Here is a 22,395-nt window from a genome sequence, read left to right on the forward strand (position 1 = left end):
ATCAGATGCTGCTGTTTTTTAAAATTTGTTTCACTTTTTTCACCAATAAATGTACTTTCCAATCACGTTTTAATAGCTGCTATTCCTACAGATTGGCAATTGACAATTTTACATTATGCATCTTTATTAAAGGTGTCAAGTCGATAGGGAAATGACTATTTGATTTTCTACTCTCTTTAAATTGGGCATTTATGAGTCTCTTTATTATAAATTAAGGGTTAATAAGACATTTATTGACTTATATACGGGTGATGATATTAAAATTCAATTGGAATTGGAATTGGAATCGGAATGAATTGATCAATTGAATTAGAAATTCAAATTGAACACTGAATTATCACGTGTTGGCTTCTCAGAGGTTGATGCCTTAGCTTGATTTTCTACTCTCTTTAAATTGGGCATTTATGAGTTTCTTTATTATAAATTAAGGATTGATAAGACATTTATAGACTTATATACCGGCGATGATATTAAAATTCAATTGGAATTGAAATTGAAATTAGAGTTGGAATTGGAATGAATTGATCAATTGAATTAGAAATTCAAATTGAACACTGAATTATCACGTGTCGGCTCCTCAGAGGTTGATGCCTTAGCTTGAATAAATCGTGAAAAGATATTTATAGTTTAACGAGCATAAAAAAGTAAAAAGTTGAGAAATTCACATGAAAATCTACAAAACATTGTCTTATATGTACGTGTTTTTGTCTTATAGTTTGAATAAACCGTAAAAAGGTATATATAGTTTAACGAGCATAATAAGTAAAAAGTTGAGAAATTCGCATGATAAACTCAAGCGTAAAAGATTAGAGTAAAAATTAAATTGAGAAATTCGCACATGCGTGTCACACGGGCTACAAAACATTGTCTTATATGTACGTATTTTATTTAATTTTGATTGGATATATATATATATATACTTCCTCCGTTTTTATTTAGTTGCAACACACCCCTTCGACACGCATTTTAAGAAAGATATTAGACTAGGTAAACAGATAAATTAATTTACAAAATTTTACTATAGAAGAAAGGGATAAGTTGATACGGTTTAAATTTCATAACTTAATTCATTCAATTACCTAATTTAATCACATCCTCGAAAAGCGTGATAAAAGGTGTGTTGCAAATATAAAAAACAGAGGAAGTATTTTTTTCTTACAACACATTTGTACCCAACAAATTTTATTACTTCGTATTATAAATGAATTGTACCAATTGGTTGTTGGTGTAGTGGTGATTGGGACTATACTTGGTAGGGAGGACCCATATTCAATCTCCCACAACAACAATTGGAAGGAGACTGAAACCTAACCACCCAGAATCAATCCCCAAATTCGGATTAACCCAAAGGGTGAATTGGGTGAAACACCAAAAAAAATTATAAAGGAATTGTCCTGTTGATTGTTACATGTCTAACAAGAGTTACAACAATACAACACTGGCTTATATACTCTTTTTTTTTTCTCAACTCTTCCTACCTTAGTATTGAATGAAGTATATGTATACAAAATCTAAAACATGTCCTATGTGGTTTTTTTTTTTTTTATTTTTTTTTTATTTTTTTTTTTTTAAAAAAAAGCCACAAGTATATATAATAAGAATTGATCATAGGATCTCCTAAAATAGAAAGGAAAATTCTAACCAATTAATCAGATATAATAAAAAATGTTGAAATTGAAAAATCATGAGAATATAAAAGTGGAGACTTTGTTTGTTTGACAATAATATGTACTCGTAGGAATGACAAATTTATGTAAATTTTCAATGATTACAAAGACATGAGAATTAAATTATCAAGCTCATTCCAATGATTTTCGAATGTTTTCATTATAATTAAATAAGTTTAGTCATCAATTTCTAGAAAACATTGATATTGATGAATTTCATTCTAGTAAATACAAATGAGTATTAAAATTAATTTCTATGTCAGCCAAACATACCTTAGATTACAAATACAATTTGAAATGGACTCACAAAAAATTTGACACGATTATCTAGATAAAATTTGTTTTTGGGTATTAAATGCAGAGAGAAAGATAGAAATACATGTGATGCATGAGAAGACAGATATATATAGAGAAAAATGACAACTTAAAAACAAGTAAATATTTGTTATACATAATAATAAATAACAACTATTTTTAGTAATTGTTGCACATAATATAATATAAAGGAAATTTTGACTTTTACCATTTCTAAAAAACGACTTATTTGTTTTTACCTCCTACATATAAAAGAAGTTGTATTTTACTACCAACAAAATTGCCAAAAATTAGATTTTACCACCGACTAACAGATTCCGCCCATGAATCCGTTAGTAGGGCCCACCATTTTGAAATTTGCTCTTCATCTTCCCCGATCATCCACGTCAACCAACTGAGAACGGAATCAACTTACCCCACAAGGTCAGAATTTGTGTGGGGCTAAGGTGGGGTAGGAGTTTGATGTGGGTTTGGGAGGTGGTCCGAATTAGGTGGTGGCTAGGGTTTTAGGAGTGCAAAATTTGGTGGCGGCTAGGGTTTTAATTAAAATGATCAGAATTAGGGGGGCTTTATGGGTGGTCGGAATATGGTGGCTTGGGTTTTGAGGTCGGAAATTGGAGGAAAGGGGGTCGAAATTAGGTGGTGGTGGTTGGAGCGTTGTGCGGTGTAGTGGTTGCGTTGTGGCGAATTGGTGGTGGGTGGTGCGATGGCTGTCGGCGAATTGCTGGTAGGCTAGTAGCGGTCTGGTGGTGGGGCTGATAGCCGGTCCAACGATAGGGCTAGTAGCAGGTCCGGCGGTGGGCTGGTAGCTGGCCTGGCGGTGGCAGCCACCACCGGTTGATGGCTGGTTTTTTTTTAAAACTTTTTTTTTTATTATTATTTTTTAAAAAATTTACCCAATAATATGGTTACATATACATGTTAGTCCAACAGATTTATATACGAAATCCGTTAGTTGGAGGTGATTGGTGATAAAAGCCAATTTTTTTTTTTTTTTTTTGTGGTGGTAAAATAAAACTTTTTTTATATAAGTGGTAAAAACAAATAATTCGTTTTTTGGAGGTGGTAAAAATCAAAATTTCCTAATATAAAATAAAGGTAAATGAATTTCAAAGATTGTCCCATTAGGCCATAACCTCTATCGGTACTTCTATTAGTCACATATATTTGAAATGAATTATACTCCTTAATTGTTTGTTAAGTAATTGTCCTATTACCGTTCAAAAAAAGTAATTGTCCTATTAAATGTACATGTTCTCCGTACCTTTTTTTTGTTTTAAAATTTAAATTAATTGAATTTTTGTGATGGTGAATAATTGCCATTGCTATACTCCTATAACGTCTATAAATACTATTATCATTACATAGAACTCAATAACAAGATCATTGCTTATTGAATAAGTATCTTACTTGCTCATTATTTGAAATGGTGACGACAATCGATATAAAGCAGGTGATACACATGAAGGAAGGGACTGATGAAACCAGTTATGTAAAAACATCCTATATTCAGGTACTTTCTTTGATGACATTTACTTCTTCTGTTCTTTAATACCTTTGTATTAACTGCGGAGTACGTAAATCATTTATTTGGTTAAAAATTTTGCACTATATACATATTCTCTCTCGACCTTCCATCTTTTTGTAAGACTCATTCATGGGCAAAAAAAATGACATTCTCTCTCTACCCACTTTCTCACTCCTCTTTCCCACTTTTACTTATGGGCATTTTATTTTTACATCTTCTCACACACTCGTGGGCTAAAAAAAAAAACCATACCACTCTTTCTCTCCTTCACACTCATGGCTTAAATATGTTAATTACCTTGCTTTTCCTTTTTTTAAAATTTTATATTACTTGTATGGCCCACCAATAAGTAATTACGGTAGCAATTTGATATGCCATTGCTATGGGCATTTAATCACTTCCTCATGGAAATATATAATCACGTGTAAATTAATCACCCACTTGCCCCACTTGCACAATATAATATTAAAGCAATTAACTTTGCTAAAACTTCGTGTAAATGCAAGTGATGCATTTAAAAAAAAAACAAAAAGGGTACGTTTTAAAACACGTCTTGGAGAGTATAAAAAGTCAAATGGGGTTAAAAAAAAGTGTAGAAGGAATAAGTACTAAAAATATATAAATCCTACATTTTAGTATACTATTCTTATTTTTAATTTGAAAAATTGTTGAATACTATACATTTTATTTGAAAATAAAGTGATGAGAAATTTTTGCTCCAAGTTTTGATACATCACTGCTATAATTAATTTTAAGTATAGGAATATACATCCTACGTACCTAGTATATTTGTTACGAAATTGAATTTATTATCTTTAAATTTAAATAAAATGAAGACCAACGAAAGATTCACAGTATAACATTATAGAAATCTTGGATAATTAAGTTCATCATCAATCAATCAATTAACCTATACTAAAAGCGAATCTAAAGTGACACTTGTCACGATGTCATTAAAAATTTTCCCGACTTTTTTTTGCCAAATGTGAATGACTTCTATTTTATAACCTACACAATAATATACTTATTTCCATTTTGACAGCACATTTAATCCAATTATACTCAATTCATATACTATGAATCTTTTAGTTACAAATATACTAACATAGATTAAAATTAAGGTATTGAAATATATCAAATTATTTTGGTAGCATACTTTGTATAAATCTTTAAATTATACATAACGTTTATAAGAACAATTGAAAAAATCATTTTATTATTCTGTATTATACTCCTCCGTTTTCTTATAAGTTATATAGTTGGATTTGCACATTTGTCCAGACACAACTTTAACCATCAATATCTGTAATTGGAGACTATTATTGTGCTACAAATATTTTTGGTTAAATTGTTGTTGAATTAACACCATTCTTTATAATTTTTGTTGTAAAGTTTAATTATGACCTTGCATGGCACGGGACTTAGGGCATGTTCATATTTACTGAACTAAGCTGAACTGAACTGATTGGAGCTGAACTGAACTGAACTGAACTGAACTGAATTGAGCTGAAATGAATATTTTATGAGAGAGGGAAATTAGGAGCTGAACTAAAATGAACTGAACTGAACTGAACTGATTGGAGCTGAACCGAACTGAACTGAACTGATTAGAGATGAACTGAACTGAAATTAAGTAAAACTGAACAGGCCCTTAAACTAGTATTTTACTAATACCGAATATAAAGGGTATAAACAATATGAAATAATATTGTATATATGGAAAAAGTTATTTATAAAAGTAGGGGTTATATTGTAGAATTTCCCAAGTTATTTGTTAACCAAAGATGATAAAAAATATATTTTTTTTTACTAATCTTTCATTACTTAAGGCCTGTTCACATTTACTGAACAAAACTGATTGGAGCTGAACTGAATTGAACTAAACTAAACTGAAATGAACATTTTATGAGAGAAGGAAATTAAGAGCTGAACTAAATTGAAATTAAGCTGAACTGAACTGAAATTAAGCTGAAGTGAACATGCCCTTAGGCCCCGTTCACTGCACCTTATTTCTACTGAACTGAAATTATTTTTACGTACCTAGTATATTAGTTTCCAATTTTTCTATTTTTTTAAGGTGAAGTGAAAAAGGCCTAACTATCTTTTTTTTTTTTTGGAAAATTTGCCAAAAAACCCTCGCATTTGCCGGTAGGCGACAACCACTTGACTACCACATGTTCTCCCCTTCTCCACCCCGACCTGCAGCCTGAGCCCTCTACCCAGCGACGACGCACCACTCCTGACCCAGATCTCGAACTGGGAATAATCCCACCTTTGGGGCGTCCGCGAAAAATAATCCCTTTGCGATATTTTTAAATAATCCGACCTTTATACTCAATCCGCTCAAAATGGTCCCAATTAACAGTTACATGACACGTGTTGGCCTGTGATTGGTCAAATTTTTTTAAAAAAAGTTAGATTTTTTAAAGAAAAAAAAAACCATCCACCACCCACCAGCTGCCCAAGCCACCACCACTGCACTTGAGACCAATTCCCTGTCCCCGTTGCTTCGCTACCCAGGCAGCGCCGGCGTTGCAATCGACCCTCTACCCTGAAAACCCCTTCCCCATCCCGATCCCAGCCCCCTCCCCGTCCCCCTGAACCACCAAGCACCTTCAATTCGAAACCGTCCCAATCTTGACCACTCACCTCCTCGTCGCGCTGCCGAGCCGACCATCCCCGCCCGTTTCCCTTTCCTTTCCTTGGTACCTCACACAACCCCTTCTCCTTGCTCCCTCATCGAACCCTAAACCCCCAGCCCAAACTCGAAACTTGATCTATCCTTAACAAATTTGGAGTGGTTTAATTTGGGCTATGGGATATCGAATATGAGACGGGGGTTTTGGGTTTGGGTTGCGCCGACTTACGGTGGAGGAAGGGGAGGTGGTCGGGGTTCGACGTTCTGTTTAGAGGGAAAGGGAGGGGAGTCGAATCGGGGCAAGAGAAGGGAAGATGGGTCGAATCAGGCAAGGGAAGGGTGGGGCCGGTTGACTGGCAAGTCAATCGGCGACCGACGCGACGGGATGGAGAGAGGCTGGCCGGTTTGTGTCGACGGTGGGCAGAGAGGTGGCTGGTGCTGGGGCTATGGCTGGTGGCGGTGATTTTGAATTATTTTAAGAAAGTTTAAATAACTTAATTAATGTTAATTAGTAATAATAATTTCTTTTAAAAAAAAATAAAAGTAAAAGTTTCTATTTTGAGACACGTGTAGATTAGGCTTAATTAAAAAAATACCAATTCAACCGGTTACAGGTCACTTGGGACCATTTTGAGCGGATTGAGTATAAAGGTCGGATTATTTAAAAATATCACAAAGGTGAGATTATTTTTCGTGGACGCCCCAAAGGTGGGATTATTCCCAACAATTTTTCATATATATATATATATATATATATATATATATATATATATATATATATATATATATATATATATATAAAAGATATGCTCTTCAGGCACTTGAACCCGCTTAGATCACGTCTAGACAAATATATAGAAGCAGGGCGACGTTCAATGACACGAAATGCATGTCGCGGTGGAAAAATATGACGTATATTTCCCAGCAAACCTGTTACAGTAAGACCGGCGGAAACCCATATGGGTTCCGGTAAAGGATCACCCAAATATTGGGTTGATGTTGTCAAACCAGGTCGAATACTTTATGAAATAAGTGGAGTAGCCGGAAATATAACCCGCCGTGCTATCGTAAACTCAATTCATTATTTCAGGATAAGAATGTGGAACTAAAGGAAATGAATCTTTTGGATAAAACAAATAGATCAGAAGTTTTTTTTGGACAAACAACACATCTTTTTCATTTATTTTTACATTGAAAGAACAGATAGAAACAAAAAATGATTCAACCTCAGACCCATTTGAATCTAGCAGACAACAGCGGGACTCGAGAATTGATGTGTATTCCAATCATATATATATATATATATATATATATATATGATTGCCAATTAATACCGCGTATTAATGCCACTTTGAAAATTAATGCCGCGAATTAAAAAACTTGTGAGTTGCTACCGCAAAAACTTTTAAAAATTTTATTTTACTACCAGACTCCACTTTAAGCCAATTATGACGTCACATTAGACAATTAATTCATGTTTAACCTATGGTTAAGCATGTAAACGTCCTAAATAAAAAAGAAAATTAAAATTTCTTTAACCCATGGTTACTCTCCTATAACTAACTTAACTAAACCCCATTTTCCATTCTTTCTCCTTTTCATCACTTGTAAAATCCCTAATTCCCACTAATTTTTAGTAATTCTTCCCATCGATCTAATTGATCTTGAAAAACGTTTAATTTGTTTAATTTCTTTTTCAAAATTAATCTTTTACTAATTTCAATTTTAGGGTTTATCGATTTTTAGGGGTTTTGCAATTTAGGGTTTTCGGATTGCGGTTTTAGTTGATTAACATATGACTTTTGTGTTTTTCTTCGAATTAAACCTGATCCAATCATGTGTGGCACTTTAAGTTATTTCTTATTGGGTCCTCCTCCATAAGTGGACTTTCCTTTCTCCTTCATTGCTTGAATCTCTATCTTGTCAATTTAGCAAAGAAAAAGATTTGTTGCAAAACAATCTTCACTTTGCAAAGTCCTCTTTAATGGAGTTTGAAGTCAAAGTGTAGATGAGAGAGAAAATGGGTTAGGTTAGGGTAACCTTGGGTTAGAGGATTTTTAATTTTTTTTTCCTAGGACGTTTTAATGTTTAACTAGGTGTTAAACGTGAGTTAAGGGTCTAATGTGACGTCATTATGGGCTTAAAATAGAGCATGATAGTAAAATAAAATGTTTAAAAGTTTTTGCGGTAGTAAGTCACAAGTTTTTTAATACACGGTAGTAATTTTCAAAATGACATTAATACGCGGTAGTAATTGGCAAATTTTCATATATATATATGTATATATATATATGTATGTATGTATATATATATATGTATGTATGTATATATATATGTATGTATATATATATACATACATACATATATATACATATATGTACATACATACATACATACATATATATATATATATATATATATATATATACATATATACATACGTACATATATATATAAGGTTTGTGTGTTACCCTAACATTCATGCTAACCATTTGGAAATGGAAACGGTTAATTAATTCAATTCGAGCGAGCACTTAAATACATACATGCACTGAATTTTACTTTAATCAACTAATAATAGTTAACAGAAAAATTGATTTTTTTTTGCAACAGAAACAAGTGCTATCATTGACAAAACTCATTAAAGAGAAAGCTATGAAAGAGTTCTATTGCAAGGATCAACCAGCAACCTTATGCATTGCAGACATGGGGTGTTCCACGGCGAACAGCTTGAATGTCGTGTTCGATCTCATAGCCATCGTTGACAAAGCTCGTCGAGAACTTGGTAATGGACTCCAAGACTATCAAATTTACCTAAATGATCTCCCGGGGAACGATTTCAACACCATCTTTAGGTCACTAGGAAGCTTTAAAGATATGCTTAAGCAACACTTAGGAGATGATTTTGGTAGATGTTATATAAATGGGGTCCCTGAAACTTTCTATGGCAGGCTTTTCCCTAAAAATCATTTACAATTTGTGCATTCTTCATATAGCCTCCAGTGGCTATCTCAGGTAATAAAATCTCTTATCTATCTTCATTATTAGATTTTAGTCTGTTGCCTAAGACTAGTATTAATGTATGATATTTGTGTGACTATATTGTTAAAGGACCAATTCAAACAAGAATTTAAGCTGATGGTTGAAGCCTAAAATTGATTTAATTATATACTTTATCACGAGTCTATTGGGATTGAAGAGTGGATGCAACGTACGTGGACCCCACATGCCCAGCAGAAAATATTTCACTTAAAAGTGGGGAGTGGATGAGATTTGAACCTGTGATTTTTGTGTCACGTTGACTTCGATACTGTATTAAAAGTTCATCTCAACCAAAAAGTAAAGCTGATGGTCAATTAATAAGTTAAGCTAATGATTGAAACAAGATAGATTCGTATACTCTTTAGTGATTATTGTGATATGATAAAATAGAGGTGATTGATGACTTGTTTTCATAACCTTAGAATAAACAAATGAAGAGATCATTAGGGTTGCCTATCAACGTGGATGCTCTTATGTTAAATTTAATTTGTAAAATAAATTGTATACGTAGTTATATCGTCATAACTGTACATATGCCATTTTATCATGATTTTAAGGTACCGGAAGATATAATGGACAACAAGGGGAACATTTACATAGCAAAGACAAGCCCATCTAATGTGCTTGAAGCTTACTATAAGCAGTTTCAAAAGGACTTTTCAATGTTTCTACAATGTCGGTCCGAAGAAGTAGTAGAAGGAGGTATGATGGTGCTTACTATATTGGGAAGAAAAAGTACTGAACTATATAGCAAGGAATCAAGTCACATGTTTGATCTTCTTGCTACTGCGCTCAAAGATATGGTTTCTCAGGTATTTAGTACTATCCCTATCAAAATCAATTGGATATTTTGTGAAAAACTACCTTATATATATCACATTTTGTGAAAACTACTCTCTTCATTTTTTTTTTTATTTGCATCACTTTCCTTTTTGGGGTGTTTTTTTTAAATGCATTACTTCAATATTTGGTAACTTTATACTACATTTTATCATTTCTCACTTACTTTAAACCCCCTCAACTTATTTTATCATTTCTCTCTCTTCCATGATCCCACTAAAATAATAAAAATATCTATCCTCTCTCACATACTTTCTCTTTCATGGTCCCCATCTTACTTTTACTATAATAATTTATTCACCCAGTCACAATATTATATTACTATTCTAAAACTTTGTGCAATCCAAAGTGATGCAAAAAAATAAAATAAAAATGAAGGGAGTACTTTATAAAAAAATTGTTGTTAGAAACTATCTTATAAAAACTAAATGTTGTAATTTGCTACCATGTGCTTAATTTAACAATGAAAGAGAAAGGAAATTATGGGTTAGAAGGGGGCTATGGAGAAATTGGTGGAAAAAGGAGAAAAAAAAGATTGAAAATAGGTCATAATACGTCTCTTATTCAATGCAATAATTCGGCAAAAAGTAGCTTATTACAACATTAATTGTTTTATAAAGTAGTTTCTTACAACATTTATTGTTTAAAAGGTAGTTTCTTACTGGTTTTTAAAAAAAAAGGTAGTTTCTTACAATATTTTTTTAATAAGGTAGTTTTTCATCAAAATTGACTTGGGTAGTTCTTCACAAAATGTCCAAATCAATTCGATATTTGTGGGACTTTATATATCGTTTAATGAAGGATCACTAAAATTAGTATATGGTTGAATTTTCGTAATTAACTTTTTATTATAAGCTACTTACAGTCCTATTTATATCACCTTATTTTTTATGAATTGAAATTATTTTTAATGAATATTATTATTCAAGGTGAAGTGAACAAGAACTAAAGTCCATAGAAAGTGAAGTAAAATATACAATATATAATTTTCTTCTTTATTCAAGCATGGATTAAGCAGTAATAAGTTAACCAAATTTAGAACATTAATATTATACATTATACCTTTGTAAAAGTTAGAATTATGCAGGGTTTCATTGATGAAGATAAGCTAAATACATTTAACATCCCTTTTTACACGCCATCAGAGGCGGAGCTACGCTTTTTGGTGGAGAAAGAAGGATCATTTGTTCTAAATCAAATTCATATTTCCGAAGTTAGTTGGGAAGCAGATGATCATTGTGAAAATTCTTCTAAGGCGGCTTCATCTCATTATGACTTTGTCAAGTGCATGAGATCTGCGACTGAGCCTTTACTCACAAATCATTTTGGAGAATCCATCATCGAAGAGTTGTTCTTGCGGTATACTAAACTTGTTCGAGTCTCGATGGCCAAGGAAAAGAGTGTTTTCATCAACATCACGATGTGGCTGACGCGAAAGGGTTGATTATTCATGGAGGAAACTTAATTTGTCGTTGTTTCGATCAAGGATTTTCTAATCAATCGTTAATTGGTATAGGCGGGTCCTATGCATATGGTACACCCAAAAGTACCCACACCAATGGTTATGTACCCGATGATTTACCGGCCCTTTCAGAACCAACTCACGAATCAATATAAATAAATAGATAAAATTAATGTTATTTTATCTATATGTAATGTTCTTTATTTTATATGTAATGTTCTTTTTCAGAAAACATGATGTATTCTATGTTCGTTTGTAATGTATAATAAATTACTATATCTATGAATTTTTTTATATGTCCATTATTTTATAAATTTAAATAATATATTTATATGTAATGTTCTTTTATTTATATGTAATGTTCTTTTATTTATAAATTATGTTATTTTATTTATGGGTAATATATTTCTGCATGTACCATGTACATGGTACACCCGCCTGTACTATAGAAATTTCATTTTCTACTACATACAACGATTTGTACTAAAAAGTAATCAATGGTTTTTGTTTTCAAAATAATATTGGGGAATGAAAGATAAAAACATAAAGCTAAAAGGTAGGAACATTATTATCCCATGATCATATGCTATACCACCAACAACTTAGACCCGTTACTCTTATGACTCCACTAAAACAAACTAATCATAAATTAAACTCTTCCTAACTAGTAAAACAATCCTATACATTATTAAGTGGCCTAACGACTAACAATCTAAAGCAAATATTCTAACATTCGGTGCATAAATTATTCATATAATTCCCATACGTAATTTGATTTATAAAAGAGTCATCATTTATAAAATTCCATGGCCCAAATTTGACCAACTTGGCAATCAAGTCTAATGCCTGCAAAACCAGCTGCTTTAGCCAAGGCCAAAAACTCATTGTGCGTCTTTTCCCTACCTCCTGGATTCTTGGTCATCATGTAGACATCCATTTGCCTAATTGCCTTTGCTACCACCGTAGTTTCAGCCTCTTCTTCGACAATTGATTCCACGATTACGAGCTTCCCGGTGTCTGGTATCGCTTTGTAGCAATTCTTCAACAGTTTTAAGCATTGTTCATCGCTCCAAACTTGAAGAACCCACTGTCGTATATGTAATGGTACGTATAACATGAGTTGATTGTACGCGAAATGATGTAGCATTTTTAGTAGAGTTTCTTTCATAATGTTAACTAACTATGGGAGTTGATCGAATTGGAACGAAGATAACATTGCATGCATTAGACTATTAGACCACATTAACAAAAAGAAAAAAAAAATTAACTATAAGTAAATTAAATGCGTAATTTACCTTTATAAGAATGGCATCCCCTTTAGGAACACTTTCAAACATGTCTCCACTAACATGCTCCACACCTTCAATAAAATAATTATTAGCATACGTTAAGATGTGCATTGGAGACTGTGAAGGTCGTCAAAATGTAAATAGATATACCATGGTAAGAAGGGGCATTAAGTATGACGTGTGGCAGATCAAAATTGATGCCTCTTATGGAGGGATTTTTAGAAATAATAGCATGAAGAGTGTGTCCAAAGCCATCACCAACATCGACGAGTAGTTTGACACCTTCAAAACCATTATATTTTTGAAGGATGTTCTTGATGATGATGTTTGGATAGTTGGACAATGCTTCGTTGAAAACTTCGTTAAACCTCGAGTCTAAGCATTGGTATTCAAATGCATGAACTCCAAGAACCATATTAAAGGGAATTTCTCCTTCTAAAATTGCGTCTTTCAACTTGGTCCTGTAAAAGTATGGTGATATATATGTTAGATTCGAAATTACTTTCCTTCATTGAGTTAAGTATACCAAAGGTCCTTTATGTTTGGGGTTTGTTTGATTTTAGTCCCTAATGTTTGAAATGGCTGAATTTAGTCCCTCAACCACCACTAAGGGTGGTCAAATTGCTGACTTGGACAAACGTGAGGGAAACGTTTGGTGATTAGGATGTGAAACATCAAACATGAGGGACCTGCAATAGATGACTAAGCAAAACATAAAGGACCTTAACTCAATTGGCTGATTTAATTGCTTAGTGGACTAAACTTGAGGGATTTTGGTTGATTATATGAGCAAATATAACAAAATAAAAAGCTGTTAAAACATTAAGGACTTCAATAAATGCAAAAAAAAATAAAAATTAACCGTAATTAATTTTCTTTAAATCCAATCAATTAACATATACTAAAAGCGAACCTAAAGTGACACTTGTCACGATGTTATAAAAAATTTTCCCGCCTTTTCTTCTTTCTTTTTTTTTTTTTTTTTTTTTTTTCCAAATTTTAATAACTTCCATTTTATAACCTACCATAATACTTATTTCCATTTTGACAACACATTTAATCCAATCATACTCAATTAATTTTATTTTATTTTTATTTTTCAACATATATTTTATATACTATAAATCTTTCGGTTACAAATATACTAACATAGTTTAAAATTAAAGTATTGACATATATCATCATCCAAGATTATCATAATACTATTATAATTTTTTTTCCTCCGACTTAAAATTTATTTTAATTAAAAATATAGGAATAATAATTTTGGTAGGATAATTTGTATAAATCTTACAAATATACATAACGTTTATAAGAACAGCTTAACAAAATCATTTTATTATATTATACTCCTCCGTTTTTTTATAAGTTATGGTTGGATTTGCACATTTGTTGAGACACAACTTTGACCATCAATATCTTTAATTAGAGACTATTATTTTGTTACAATATTTTTTTTTTTTTGTATAAATTTGTTGAATTAACACCATTCTTTATAAATTTTGTTGTAAAGTTTAATTATGACCGTGCATGGCACGGGATTTAACCTAGTCCTTTACTATAAGTAAATTCAATACATCTAAAATAATTAACATTAAGAACTTGAAAATATACAGAATTACTACCAACAAATTAAACCAATTAATTCATAATCAATCTCAAAGAACTATCAAAATAGATGAAATAAAAAAATAACCAAAATTTCAAACACTTTAATTCAAGTGCATATTTAATCAAATCTGATCTTAAAAGAACATCCATTCACTTATCAAAACATTGATTATCAACATTACGCAGTTCCAAAACAGCAAGATATGTTAAATTGCAAATCAACAAAATTATCACTTATCAAATTCGATTGAGATTACTTGATTGTTTAGCAATTATCCCTATCAGATTCAATTGAAAATTTCTATTCTTCACCCAGCACCGCGTTGTCTGCCCTCGCAACCACCTCCACCATCTAACCCAACAACAGCTTCCACCGCAACGGAGCACAACAATAGAGGAGCCGCATCAAACACCCAGAAATCTAAAGATGAAATCAGAAATTTTAAAACGAAAATCAGAAATTCTAGATCCATAAATGAAAATAAAAACCGAATCTAAAATGGAAATCAGAAAATTAGATCTAAAATAATTGAGAATTAACAAAATTTTAAAATGAATGAAAATACGAAATTTGAATTAGAAGTAATAGAAATGGAGATAAACTAACTAAATATCACACCTTAATAGAGGAGGCAGCGACACCGAGCAAGAACCGAAAGGCACGACGAAAACATCATTAACTACCTCATCAGTGGCACATAAACCAGAGAAGAAGTTAGGGAAGAGACAGATTACGGTTAATTTTTTTTTTTTTTTTGCATTTATTGAAGTCCTTAATGTTTTAACAGCTTCTTATTTTGTTATATTTGCTCATGAAATCAACCAAAATCCCTCAAGTTTAGTCCACTAAGCAATTAAATCAGTCAAATGAGTTAAGGTCCTTTATGTTTTGCCTAGTCATCTATTGCAGGTCCCTCATGTTTAATGTTTTACATCCTAATCACCAAACGTTTCCCTCATGTTTGTCCAAGTCAGCAATTTGACCACCTTAGTGGTGGTTGAGGGACTAAATTCAGCCATTTTAAACATTAGGGACTAAAATCAAACAAACCCCAAACATAAAGGACCTTTGGTATACTTAACTCTTCCTTCATTTCGTTTTAAGTAGCTAATAATAAATTAAATTAGTCAGATCAGTTAATAATATACCATCATCTAGTCACAATCAGTTTTAACTTTTACCTTTTTACAGATCACGCCCTTCATTTATTTTTGTGTCGGATAAATATAGGGGGATGTAGATCTTTAGATAAAGTACAATACTCCATACAAGAAAACACAATGTGCATTTTGGAGTAAACATAAAATACGGTCCCTAAACTTTGTCAAAAGTTTGATTTTGGTCCTTAAACTTTCAAAAGTCTGGTTTTGGTCCCTCAACCACCAATGACTCATCAATTGTGGTGGCTAGTACAATGAGTCAGCAAAGTTTAGGAAACTTGCCTTATTTTATTGCTGACTGCACTATAGTTTAGGGACTTCTAATGCTGACTGGATCAAAGTTTAGGGACTTTGCCTTTTTTTCAATTGCTACTAAATATGTTAATTAACCATATATACCCTTCAATAATCTAATATTATTATTTCCCTTAAAAAAAGCTAATACTATTATTTTATTTCTCTATCTAATCTAATATTGAATTTATTTAATTACCCACATTAATTTTAATAACTTTATGTTTCTCTCTCCTCAACTTCTTACCTTCCCCATTTTTAAAGCTCCACCACCCTACATATCCAACCCACTTCCATCAACACCACCCTATCCCACCGAAAAGAACATAAACCCCACCGAAACCACCAAATTCCTCACTGTACCACTCCCACTAAATTCACCCAAAACCCAGCCACTCCCTACGAAAACCACCAAAACCCCCACCAACACCATCAACGAACTACCAATACTGCTGCATGCCATCAAAAACGAAACACCAAAATCGTCAACACCCCAACCGAAAACCACCAAAACCTCTATCACTCTCACCAAAACCATCACCACTCGCATTAAGATTGACCAATACCCCCACCACTCTCAGCGAAAACCACCTACATCGCCACCACTCACCGAAAACCACCACCTCTAGATCTTCAATGCGTCCAGATTTATAGTATATTCTCCAAACTTCAAGGTGGTAGTCGTCTCGTAAACTTGACATGGGTTAATCCTTTATTTTTTTTTCTTAACTACAAAACTAATTGTTTTCGATTTGATTTTTTTTTTATTAGTTTTAAGACAGTTGTGGTGTTATGATGTTGATGGTGGTGGTTTATGTAGTGGCGGTGGAGGTTACTATTGTGGTTTTATTTTTGGAGCAAAGCGAAGACCAAAACACATCGTTCTATTTTTTCGTTATTTCATTGCGCCACGTGTCTTGCTGAGTCCCTAAACTTTCCCTTAAAAAAATATCTAATGCCAACGTCCCTAAACTTTCACCATTGTTAATATTAAATGACATGTCATATGGGCAAAGTCCCTAAACTTTCCCCTTCATTTGACAACTCAGCAATTTAGTTCCTAAAAGTTGCCTAGTTATCAATTTTTTCGTTGGAATAAGTCTTTAGTGGTGGTGGAGGGACCAAAATCAGACTTTTGAAAGTTGAGGGACCTAAATCAAACTTATACCAAAGTTTAAGGACCATATTTGATCTTTACTCGTGCATTTTGCTAGCTAACGTGCTTGGCAGCTTTGCAGAGCTCTTAATTCGTGATCTCGAAAAAGTCAACATACACAATTGACAATCCCTCTACTACCTAGTACCATTAAAAAATTAAAGATAATGATACCTTTTTAACCACGATGATATTGTAAGGGTTAATATAAAAAATAAATCAGGTACAATCGGTTATAAAATATACAGGGTAAACTTTCTTCAAAAAAAAAAAAATATACAGGATAAACTAATTTGGAGTGTATAGTACTACCTCTGTTGTTTTAGTCAATTCGTTTTAATTTTAGCATTATTTAGACACTTTTTTTTACTGTATTTAGTTATTTATAAGTAATGAAAAAACTATTCATCTGAGATCCTGTTAGATACGCCACTATATATATTTTCAAATTATCAACTTTTTATAACTTTTGTTGATAAATAATTATTAAAGATATTAATGATTAAATTTGTGCATTGACAAATGTGATTAAAGAAATGTGCCAACTAAAAATAATAATGATGTTTTTTTTCAAATATTATTTCCTCATCATTAAGTGGCTATAAGTTTTTGACACTAATCATCTCACATTTTTTATTTAATCTGAAATGAATTAAACTTATTTTTTCTTATTTCTAATCTAATCTAATCTGAAATGAAGTGAACTTGCTTTTTTTTTTTCTTATTTCTTATTTCTAATCTAATCTGAGATGAACTGAAATTATTTTTTCTTATCTTAATCTGATCTTATTTTTTCAGATATGATATGAAATAAGTAATAAGATCTTGAAATAAGGTGAACCAAACATTACCAAATTTGTGGTTCCTGCAGGCGGATGCACGATCCGCATGGTGCATCCGCTGCGGAATGTACATTATGTTGTATCATAATGTACATAGTTGTAGAAAAGAACATATTGTTCAATTCTAATGTACACGAGTTATTTTGAGCTTTTTTTTTTGTAAAAAAGGAAAAAAATAAATAGTAATTATTTTTTTACCATATAGTAATTTCAAATCATTTCAAACTATACTCTCTCTCTAGAAGTTTTCTCTCTCTATAAGATTTCTCTCCCAAAAAAGAAAAAACTGAAAATCAATTCAAGTTCATCAAACCTTAAGAAAAAAATCGTGAATTTTGAACTTCTTGGTGCAAGATTATTCAAGATGGCTGGCGAAAAAAAAAGGTAAGTACAATTTCGACATGCATAGTTGTTCAATTTGAGTTCAATTGTTAGTTTTTACAAGTTTTTGGTGTAAATTTGTGATTTATGTGGTTTAGGTGTTGAAATGAAAAACTATATAAAGTTCTTGAAGAAGACTGACTAATTATTACATTTTGAAAAAAGAAAGCAAGCAAATTAACAAATTCAGAAAAAAGTTATAGATCTAAATTATACAATGTACATTAAAATACAGTAAAATGTTCTTTTTCATATTTTATAAAGCGGATGAACATATTATAGAAACATAATGAACATATCTATATAGTTACAATAAAAAGAACATACTATTAAAATACAATGAACATATACCTAGAGTAAAAAGAACATACTATTAAAATATAATGAACATGTATCTAGATTGAAAAGAACATGCGTGCTATTTAATAATAATATTCTTTATCTTCATGTTCTTTGATTATCAGTATAATGTACTTTTATTTGTGACATAATATTAATTGTTTGTTTATTTTGAAATGTTCTTTAAATTTTGTCTTTAGATTATGGTGGTTGAATACAAATAATATTCATTACATTATATTATCATGTTCTTTACTAATATTCCGAATGTTCTTTAGATGTATATAAAGAACATAAAGCTGGATGTGTTTTTTTACAAAATAGCTACATGTTCTTTACAAAACAACTATATGTTCATTACAAAACAACTATATATGATGTTCTTTATAAAATAGATATATGTTCTTTACAAAACAACTATATATTCTTTACTGAACAACTATATGTTCATTCTGCCTTTTTTTTTTTTTAAAAAAAAACTAGATGTACGGAGCATCATGCTTCCGCCTCCGGGGAAAAAAATTCACTATTACCTGACCTTGGTCCGATTTTTTATTTCTTAATGAAGCAAATTTGAACCAGCGAAGCAAAATTGTGCACACAGCAGGTGGGTTGATACTTAGATATGTAATCGTGAAAAGAGAGGGAGAGTGCAAGTGGAAAAGTTTAAATATTAAGGCAACGATAGAACGATCTTAAAGAATGAATACTAGGCAAACAAAAAGAAGTGGAGGGAGTAATACTACGTATATAAAACTATAAAAGGGTAAAAAAGACGAACCATGTGGCTTGTACGACCTTGTCCATAAACAAGGCGAGAAGCGGGCCTAGGCTCGCCCCACATTGATCAGGAAGAAAGAACTTAGAAAGCCGCCCTAGTCCATACCGTCTCTCGAACGACTCACCATTGGTGTCCGTGGAGCGTACGACCGAGCAGCTGATGATAGAATAATTGGCAAGGAGTCGAAGCATACGATCCAACATCAACGGGGCATCATGGTTCTTCTTCTTCGTAGTGGATACGAGTTGAGCCAAAATGGCGGTCGCAGATAGCCGGTGACCGGATCTTGCAATGATGCCAATGAGATCGAGCTCCATTGCCGTGTGCAACACCCAAGGCAATACGCCTGATTGCACAAGTTGTATGGCTTGCACAAAGTCTTCAGCTTCTTGGTCTTTATTATCATTAGTAATAGACGTAACGTTGTTGTCGAAAGCTAGTAAGGCTTCATTGATTTTGGTTTTTGATGAGGAGGAATCAGCCATATGTAATGCGTGCTTTTAGTTTGTTGAGTGCGAGAAGAGAGTAATACTTGACAAAATTAGATTAATAGAGTTTTAATAATAAGTATTTGTATTAAACTAATCAACTAAAGTCCTTGTATTTGCCACGGCACGATGTTGCAACTTGTATGTTTTTTACGTGCTCGTTTTTCATGAAGAAAAATATATATATTTTTAAAATGGACCATTCTTGTAAGTGCACTTTATTTTTAAGCGTTCTATTTTAAAGATCACATAATAGGTAAACTTATTAACTCTAATATAAAAAGATATAAGTAAGATAATTGCAACTTGGGTATCCATAAAATTAAATTAATATTTTTATTGAAAGTAGAGGATGTGAAAAGAAAATGAATAATAGATTTGAGTGCTAAGCACACGATAAAGATAGAGAAAGTACAAGTACCTCAACATAAGATGCATGATATGTATTTCAAAGGGGCAAATTTGGTATTTATAGTGCATAATTTGGGTTAATTTTAATTTTGTTATAAAAAAGCTATATTTTCAAGCTATATCTGAAGGCTTCAATCGAACATTGAAAAATTTCAACCAAAAATGGAAGAACTACAATGGAGAAATGGAAGAGCTTCAAAGAGGTTCAATGGAGGTCGACCTAAACCATCCCCGTAAAGGCCGTAAGGGTTAACCTTGCCCTTCTTTTCTCCCTTATAGTTAAAGTTTTCGTTTAATAGGCGATGAAGCCGCCAATAATATGGTAGTGACAGTATTTGTTCATGACCCACTTTTATGGAGGATGAGGAAGCATGAAGAAGATGAGGATGAAAAAGATGGGGTAGAAAGATGAAGACAAGGATGATAAAGATTGACAGAAGAAAACATAAAAGAAATAGTACAACAAAATTATTATAAAATTCATATAAATCCTCTTATTTACAAATATGCCATTTTGAGATACATCAATGTATCTCATGCAGGTTGAGATACTAGGGCTAGCTCATAAAGATATAATATCTTCGTTTTTTTATTGACACGTTTTGACTTTGTGCACTATTCATATAACTTACCTTGACTTTAATTGTTTTATGATTAACATAGTCATGTGGGGTCTTATTAGCTTCGTCCCAACGTCTCTTTTCCAAAAATCACAATTTTATAATTTTTCCTAATACGTAATTAAAGATATTTATAATTAAAAGTATGTGTTGACAAACATGAATAAATGAAAAGTGTCAACTAATAAACATAAATGGAGTATTAAAATTGAGCACCAGCATGCCAAAAGGGTACGTTCTTCACCTTAAGGCATAATCTATTTGTCAATGAATGTTGTAATAAGGCTTTATATATGCCATCTAGAACATGTTTAAATTTGATGATACTATCCCATTCCAGAATAGTTAGCACGTTTGACTTTTTTTTATTACTATTTATTATTTGACCATATTTTTTTTATAAGTAGTGTATTAAAAATAATATTTTGCACGAAATATGTTGATAGATAAGTATTATTTTTCAGTATTATATTTTTATAATATCAGCTTTTAATTTTTTTTTACTAGTATTTAACTATATACATTTAAGGTTAGACTAGTGCATTGTCAGACATGTGTATCAAGTTTGACTGTGATAATTTTTCTTTGATAGATAGAGGGATTAATAACTTTGACATTTTACCCCTTATCTAGCTATTTCAATTCCTATTAAGGTCTTGTTCACTTTACCTTATTTTGCTGAATTGTTATTGATTTTACTGAATAATTTTTCTTACGGGATAAAACTTTTTTTATTACTGAAGAGTAGCTTGTATGAACACTTAAGAAAATGAATTTATAAATGTTTCTTGGAGAGATAAATAAAGATGACAATGTATGTGATGAGGAGATCGATAGAGATAAATGACATTTTAAAAAAAATAGAAAACATTTGTTGCAAATACTTTGGGGCAATAATTTTTAGTAAATGTGTCAATTAACATGAAATGTAATCAGTATTACAGTAAAAGAAGTATAGATTAGTATGGGGAGGGGCAATTTCACAAAGCCGTCTAAATGAGTTGGGGACAACCATAAAGAGTTGAGTCAAATGAAAACTCCTAGGGGTTTTTGGTTTGCAAAGTGAAGTAAGAATTAGGAATGAAATCATAGTGGTATGAGCTTGAAAATTGATTTTTAATTAATTAATACCATATGTTTGGTTATGAAATGCAATTTTTTTTTATATTTTATTTCATACCTAAAAGTATTGGCCTGGTATGAGCCAAACCCACCCTTCCTCTTAGATTTCTAAACCCTCTCATACCTTGGAAGTTGGAGGTATATATGAGTTTATTTGAAACTCTCACAATCACAAAACAAACAAAAAACCCGATGTCATGCCGCAACTAGAATGGGGATGAAAATGTTAGGCGGGGATGGGGATTGCCTTGGAAGTCTAACATCAGCTTCACCTTGCCCCGCCGCATGGACATCCCTAGGAGAATGTGTGTGTTCAACATTCATCATTGGACAAGTTATTTTTCTGGCGTAGATTAATGATTGCCCTCATACTTCTTGCCGAGCTTACCAAATTAAATTCATTAGACA

The 22,395-nt window shown here is 32.1% G+C and overlaps 2 protein-coding genes across 2 annotated transcripts; one reads left to right on the forward strand and one right to left on the reverse strand.

Moving 5' to 3' along the window:
* Positions 1–3,375: 3,375 nt before the first annotated feature.
* Positions 3,376–11,632, forward strand: LOC145584606 (S-adenosyl-L-methionine:benzoic acid/salicylic acid carboxyl methyltransferase 3-like). The gene is made up of 4 exons (XM_081641421.1): positions 3,376–3,495; positions 8,762–9,163; positions 9,748–10,002; positions 11,118–11,632. The coding sequence occupies exons 1-4, from the start codon at positions 3,409–3,411 to the stop codon at positions 11,472–11,474; spliced, it is 1,101 nt and encodes a 366-aa protein (XP_081497547.1). The 5' UTR covers positions 3,376–3,408; the 3' UTR covers positions 11,475–11,632.
* Positions 11,633–12,108: 476 nt separating this feature from the next.
* LOC145585946 (O-methyltransferase 16-like) lies at positions 12,109–19,831 on the reverse strand. The gene is made up of 4 exons (XM_081642639.1): positions 19,347–19,831; positions 12,932–13,242; positions 12,788–12,852; positions 12,109–12,579 (listed from the first exon to the last, which is right to left on the reverse strand). Exons 1-4 carry the CDS (start codon positions 19,829–19,831, stop codon positions 12,283–12,285), a joined length of 1,158 nt encoding a protein of 385 aa, XP_081498765.1. The 3' UTR covers positions 12,109–12,282.
* Positions 19,832–22,395: the final 2,564 nt, after the last annotated feature.

This window comes from Chenopodium album, chromosome 16 (genome assembly GCF_948465745.1).
Source record: "Chenopodium album chromosome 16, dcCheAlbu1.1, whole genome shotgun sequence".
In the NCBI taxonomy this organism is placed as follows: domain Eukaryota; kingdom Viridiplantae; phylum Streptophyta; class Magnoliopsida; order Caryophyllales; family Amaranthaceae; genus Chenopodium; species Chenopodium album.